General features: G+C 40.5%; 1 protein-coding gene across 2 annotated transcripts in view; it reads left to right on the plus strand.

Moving 5' to 3' along the window:
* The window catches only part of fndc3ba (fibronectin type III domain containing 3Ba), a 233,921-nt gene that overhangs the window by 143,743 nt on the left and 82,678 nt on the right, over positions 1-7,500 (plus strand). For both annotated transcript variants that reach the window (XM_062040932.1, XM_062040933.1), the window contains exon 4: positions 2,996-3,072. In XM_062040932.1, coding sequence (XP_061896916.1) covers positions 2,996-3,072 — 77 coding nt within the window. The remainder of the gene's footprint in view (positions 1-2,995; positions 3,073-7,500) is intronic.

Genomic DNA, 7,500 nt, shown 5'->3' on the forward strand with positions numbered 1-7,500 from the left:
AAAGTCTGAGGGAAGGGTTGAGGCCGGGGGGGTCAGTCTGTCATAAAGGGGAGAAAGTCAGAGGGAAGGGTTGAGGCCGGGGGGTCAGTCTGTCATAAAGGGGAGAAAGTCAGAGGGAAAGATTGAGGCCGGGGGGTCAGTCTGTCATAAAGGTGAGAAAGTCAGAGGGAAGGGTTGAGGCCGGGGGGTCAGTCTGTCATAAAGGTGAGAAAGTCAGAGGGAAGGGTTGAGGCCGGGGGGTCAGTCTGTCATAAAGGGGAGAAAGTCAGAGGGAAAGATTGAGGCCGGGGGGTCAGTCTGTCATAAAGGTGAGAAAGTCAGAGGGAAGGGTTGAGGCCGGGGGGTCAGTCTGTCATAAAGGTGAGAAAGTCAGAGGGAAGGGTTGAGGCCGGGGGGGGTCAGTCTGTCATAAAGGGGAGAAAGTCAGAGGGAAGGGTTGAGGCCGGGGGGTCAGTCTGTCATAAAGGGGAGAAAGTCAGAGGGAAAGATTGAGGCCGGGGGGTCAGTCTGTCATAAAGGGGAGAAAGTCAGAGGGAAGGGTTGAGGCCGGGGGGGTCAGTCTGTCATAAAGGTGAGAAAGTCAGAGGGAAGGGTTGAGGCCGGGGGGGTCAGTCTGTCATATTTGGGTGAGGAAAAAAGGACTGAATTTGTATTTTCAATGTCAGAATAAGTGATTTATTTGGAGGGCTATGTCTACTTCCTGCATTTTTAGTGGCTTCCCAATGACTTTACCAGCCGCAGACCTACAGCATACACACATCTCCTCTGTGTGTGTGTGTGTGTGTGTGTGTGTGTGTGTGTGTGTGTGTGTGTGTGTGTGTGTGTGTGTGTGTGTGTGTGTGTGTGTGTGTGTGTGTCTGTGTGTGTGTGTGTGTGTGTGTGTGTGTGTGTGTGTGTGTGTGTGTGTGTGTGTGTGTGTGTGTGTGTGTGTGTGTGTGTGTGTGTGTGTGTGTGTGTTCAGGGGTGGCAGTGGAAAAGTCAACATCACTTTCAATCTGCTAATTCTATTAGATGGTATCAGCTGCCATGATGGTCCTATACATGTGGCGCCACCTAGTGTCTTTGATCCTATCAGCTGCCATGATGGTCCTATACATGTGGCGCCACCTAGTGTCTTTGATCCTATCAGCTGCCATGATGGTCCTATACATGTGGCGCCACCTAGTGTCTTTGATCCTATCAGCTGCCATGATGGTCCTATACATGTGGCGCCACCTAGTGTCTTTGATCCTATCAGCTGCCATGATGGTCCTATACATGTGGCGCCACCTAGTGTCTTTGATCCTATCAGCTGCCATGATGGTCCTATACATGTGGCGCCACCTAGTGTCTTTGATCCTATCAGCTGCCATGATGGTCCTATACATGTGGCGCCACCTAGTGTCTTTGATCCTATCAGCTGCCATGATGGTCCTATACATGTTGCGCCACCTAGTGTCTTTGATCCTATCAGCTGCCATGATGGTCCTATACATGTGGCGCCACCTAGTGTCTTTGATCCTATCAGCTGCCATGATGGTCCTATACATGTGGCGCCACCTAGTGTCTTTGAAAGATCTTTAATATCCTCAGTCTTGTTATCCTCAGTACACAAATGACTTATTGTTGTGTTCCCCAAACTAGGGCCCGCGGGCCAGATAGGGTCCGCCTGCGTCAAAACCAAAAAATTATAATTTTGACACACGCTACAGGAGGTTTTTTTGTTTTTTCTTTTAATGTGTCCTTTCTAGCCCATCCTTCAATCCATTTTCTACCGCTTCGTTACTTTCGGGGTCTCCGAGCCGCTCAGGCAAATCATATTGTCTAAAAATGCATTTTCCCATCGATAACATGACATCATCACGTCAATTAGTGCACGAGGGGAAAAAATGGTGAAACTGTTGGGAAATGTAAAATAAACTCAGAGTGTAAGAGTTTTTAAACATCAGTTGACATATTGACTTTTTTTTGTTCAGTTTAAGGAAAAGACCGTTTGTCTAATCTGCAATGAGACAGATGTTTTATAATATATATATATATATATATATATATATATATATATATATATATATATATATATATATATATATATATATATATATATATATATATATATATATATATATATATATATATATATATATATATATATATATATGTATAAATATGTATGTATATATATATATAAATTTGTATATATATATATATATATATATATATATACACAACGCAGGCTTCGCTACACATCTTTAAAAAATAAGGTTTTCTAAATGTACAGGTGTAGCTGAAAACTCCTGTAACGTGTCAACATATACATATGTATGTTTATATATATATATATATATATATATATATATATATATATATATATATATATATATATATATATATATATATATATATATATATATGTATATATATATATATATATATATATATATATATATATATGTATATATATATATACAACACACATATTTATATGTACATGTATATACAGTATATATATATGTGTATATATATGTATATATACTCTATATATGTATATCTAGTATATATATATATATGTATTATATATATATATACGTATATATACATGAATATATAAATATATAGATATAGTGTGTTTTGTAGAGCTGTGTGAGAAATTTCAAGTCCACTCCTTTCATGGTGTGAATAAATAAGAGCGCGGGCCACAGGGGAGGAGTCAAGTGTTGACACGTTACAGGAGTTCTTAGCTACACTTGTACGTTTTGGAAAACCTTATTTTTTTTAAAGATGTGTAGCGAAACCTGCTTTTTTTTTGTGCAATGTATTTGTATTTTTCAAAGGTTTTCTTTTTAAGGACCGTGTGAGAAATTTCAAGTCAGTCCAACATGTGGGGTTTATAATGGTGCTAATTGCACATACAATTTGTATTATTTTTTATTTTGGGGATGATTTTGAATGGTTGCATCATGCTGCTAACCAGCACAGCATCTCCAATGATTGACTGGATCTTCTCATACTTCTGCAGGTCCAGCTGAGGTCCCCATGATGTCCCCCAATGGCTCCATACCCCCCATCCATGTACCCCCAGGATATATTTCTCAGGTTGGTGTCTCACCACATGGGGCCTATAATAGGAAACATCACAGGAAATTGGTGTCGCCAGCCTCCTCGACACGAGTAAATGTCACCAATATTCTGAACCCCGTTAGATTACTCGCTAGCATTAGCTTATAGCTAAAGATGGAAGTGGGTTTTTTCAAGCATCGGAAGGAGGAAAGTGCTGAGAAGATATTTATTGTTTTACATTGCAATATTATTTCATGATTATTTTGATGTCTAGCCTGTGTGCTATTGTGTGCTGAGCTGTTGTGTAGCTGCTAGCTCCTAGTAGCCCATAGCCTACCATGTGTATCTTTTGTAAAAGACTTGACTGAATATTCAGCCTGCTGATCGTTTCATAATTGAGGACTCGACCAGAAGATGTTATAAAATAATGTACACAATATTTCAGCCATAATTAAGGACTCGACTAGAAGACGTTATAAAATAATGTACACAATATTTCAGCCATAATTAAGGACTCGACCAGAAGATGTTATAAAATAATGTACACAATATTTCAGCTGTAATTAAGGACTCGACCAGAAGACGTTATAAAATAATGTACACAATATTTCAGCTGTAATTAAGGACTCTACTAGAAGACGTTATAAAATAATGTACACAATATTTCAGCCATAATTAAGGACTCGACCAGAAGACGTTATAAAATAATGTACACAATATTTCAGCCTTAATTAAGTACTCCAACAGAAGACATTATATAATAATGTACACAATATTTCGGCCGTAATTAAGGACTCTACTAGAAGACGTTATATAATAATGTACACAATATTTCAGCCATAATTAAGGACTCCACCAGAAGACGTTATATAATAATGTACACAATATTTCAGCCGTAATTAAGGACTCGACCAGAAGATGTTATAAAATAATGTACACAATATTTCAGCCTTAATTAAGTACTCCAACAGAAGACATTATATAATAATGTACACAATATTTCGGCCGTAATTAAGGACTCTACTAGAAGACGTTATATAATAATGTACACAATATTTCGGCCGTAATTAAGGACTCTACTAGAAGACGTTATAAAATAATGTACACAATATTTCAGCCATAATTAAGGACTCGACCAGAAGACGTCATAAAATCATTTGCACAATATTTCAGCTGGCCAGGAAAAGCGCGGAGGCAGACGTGTTTGCACGGAGGAAATACTTGTTGGAATTGGCCCCTTTGTTATTATAAAATTGGCAATAAAAGTTAAAAAGAGCGTCAGACTTTGTACGCTAGAAGAAACCCTAAATGTAGTGCAACCGGATGTGTAGCGTAGCGCTTTTATTTTGAAGGCAGAAAAGTGTGTGATTGTGAGTGTGAAGGACAGTGCTGAGAAGATATTTATTGTTTTACATTGCAATATTTTTCAATGATTATTTTGAAGTCTAGCTTGTGTGCTATTGTGTGCTGAGCTGTTGTGTAGCTGCTAGCTCCTAGTAGCCTATGTTTATGTTTTGTAAAAAGACTTGACTAAAACAGAAGACATTGTGTGCTTATTGGAGGACATTTAGATGTTCATTGGCTGCTTGTATCGCACATGATATCACAACTATCATCATATACTTGTTTTTTTTAATGATATCGGAGCGATATCAACATTGAATCAGGACACCAGTAGTCTCTGCTGAGGCTGCAGCTAACGATTATTTTTCTGTCGATTAATCTATAGATTATTTTTTTCGATTAATCGGTTAATCTATAGATAATTTTTTGATTAAGCCTTAGATTATTTTTCCTTTTACCGATTATTTTTTTATTCAAAATGAAGATGAAAAAATAAATGTAGGCTTTTTTTTTCAAAAGGCATGGCTTTTATTTACAAAAAAAAAAGAAGTATGGCCACTCAGTCAACATTGACAACAACATGACTAAATATTCTGTAACAATGTAAACATTTAAAACTTTTAACATTTAACAAAATTAAAAGTAGCTTATTTGCTTTTTAATGTGCAAATATAAAAGTCAACATCCAGTGCAAATCTTAATATTCTGCAATAGTATAAGCATTTCAAAAGTAAAAGTATTGCTTATTTTGCTTTAAAATGTGCAAAAATAAAGATAAACATCCAATACAAAAAAGTGCAAAACGAAATATTCTGTAACAACAGTGTAAACATTTCAACAAAAGTGAAAGTATTGCTTATTTGCTAAAATGTGCAAAAATAAAGATAAACATCCAATACAAAAAAGTGCCAATCTAAATATTCTGGAGCACTGTAAACATTAAGTATTGCTTTTAAAATGTGCAAAATAAACATCCAGTCCAACACAGTACACAATAACCAATTCTACTCATTCAAGTGAGTGACTAACAGTTGTAATGAAGAAAAGTTAGCATGTCTACATGCTCTGGTTCTTTTCATGTTTACAATATTCCCAGCAGCTGAAAATAGGCGCTCAGAAGGGGCCGATGTGGCTGGAACTGAGAGCTAATTAGCCTTCACCTCAAGCCAGGACTGCGAGCGAGCTGAGCTGCAGTTTAAGTTTCTAGAAGGTCAACGGGCTCATAGTGATGTTACTAGTAGTTGACTGGGAGGTGTTTATTATCATTTGGGGAGAGTCCGCTGCCTGATGCTCACCTGCTAAACACCTATCTGCTCCACGCTGAAGCGCTGACTACATGCGCTCTGAATACGCACTGCTGATTGGCTGATAACGCTCTGAATACGCACTGCTGATTGGCTGATAATGCTGCGTGTGTACCAATCAGATGGTTGTGTGGGTGGGACAATGCTGCGTGTGTACCAATCAGATGGTTGTGTGGGTGGGACAATGCTGCGTGCTGAGACAGAGGCAGACGGAGCAAAGCAGCTTGTTAAGACTTTAGCTTTAGCTTAGAAACTCGTTTGGTACACCCCCGTACCGAACCGAAAGCCCCGTACCGAAACAGTTCAATACAAAACACGTACCGTTACACCCCTAGCAGATACAAATGACACATTCATGTTTTTGTGTAATGATGACAACGTATGCTCGCGCGGACGATTGACTAGTTGATGGTTTTCTTTTCAAATGTTGGTTCATAGCCGTTGTGCTGCTATGATAGGCCATTTCCGCTCGACACAGTGTGCATACAACAACATTATTAGGCCGTTTATTGAAATATTCCCACACTTTTGACCACTTTTGGCATGATTTTCCCCCCTCGCTCGCACCGCTCGCATCGTCTTCTTTGATCGTCTGCTTTGCGCTTCGCCATGACGGTAGTGTGACGTAAATATGCGACGCGTCGACGCACAAAAACGGCGTCGGCGTATTTACGTAACCGTTGACGTCGACTACGTCGACGCGTCGTTTCAGCCTTAGTCTCTGCTATGAAAAGGAGTCCTAGTGTCTCTTGAGAAAAGAAAAAAAACATCAGAAGAAAGTGGTGATACACTGTCTGTGATTGTCATGATCCTGGTGTGATTGTCATGATCCTGGTGTGATTGTCATGATCCTGGTGTGATTGTCATGATCCTGGTGTGTGCTGTGCTGCGATACACTGTGTGTGATTGTCATGATGAAAACACCCTGTTGGTGTGTGCTGTGCTGGACCAGGACTTTAATGATGACACAAGAGCAGTCAGCAAAGTCCATGTGTGGTGTGTGTGATCCTGGAACACTGAACCTGTGGTGTGTGTGATCCTGGAACACTGAACCTGTGGTGTGTGTGATCCTGGAACACTGAACCTGTGGTGTGTGTGATCCTGGAACACTGAACCTGTGGTGTGTGTGATCCTGGAACACTGAACCTGTGGTGTGTGTGATCCTGGAACACTGAACCTGTGGTGTGTGTGATCCTGGAACACTGAACCTGTGGTGTGTGTGATCCTGGAACACTGAACCTGTGGTGTGTGTGATCCTGGAACACTGAACCTGTGGTGTGTGTGATCCTGGAACACTGAACCTGTGGTGTGTGTGATCCTGGAACACTGAACCTGTGGTGTGTGTGGTCCTGGAACACTGAACCTGTGGTGTGTGTGGTCCTGGGACACTGAACCTGTGGTGTGTGTGATCCTGGAACACTGAACCTGTGGTGTGTGTGATCCTGGAACACTGAACCTGTGGTGTGTGTGATCCTGGAACACTGAACCTGTGGTGTGTGTGATCCTGGAACACTGAACCTGTGGTGTGTGTGATCCTGGAACACTGAACCTGTGGTGTGTGTGATCCTGGAACACTGAACCTGTGGTGTGTGTGATCCTGGGACACTGAACCTGTGGTGTGTGTGATCCTGGGACACTGAACCTGTGGTGTGTGTGATCCTGGAACACTGAACCTGTGGTGTGTGTGGTCCTGGGACACTGAACCTGTGGTGTGTGTGGTCCTGGGACACTGAACCTGTGGTGTGTGTGGTGCTGGGACACTGAACCTGTGGTGTGTGTGATCCTGGAACACTGAACCTGTGGTGTGTGTGATCCT

Source organism: Entelurus aequoreus, linkage group LG03 (genome assembly GCF_033978785.1).
Source record: "Entelurus aequoreus isolate RoL-2023_Sb linkage group LG03, RoL_Eaeq_v1.1, whole genome shotgun sequence".
Classification (NCBI taxonomy): domain Eukaryota; kingdom Metazoa; phylum Chordata; class Actinopteri; order Syngnathiformes; family Syngnathidae; genus Entelurus; species Entelurus aequoreus.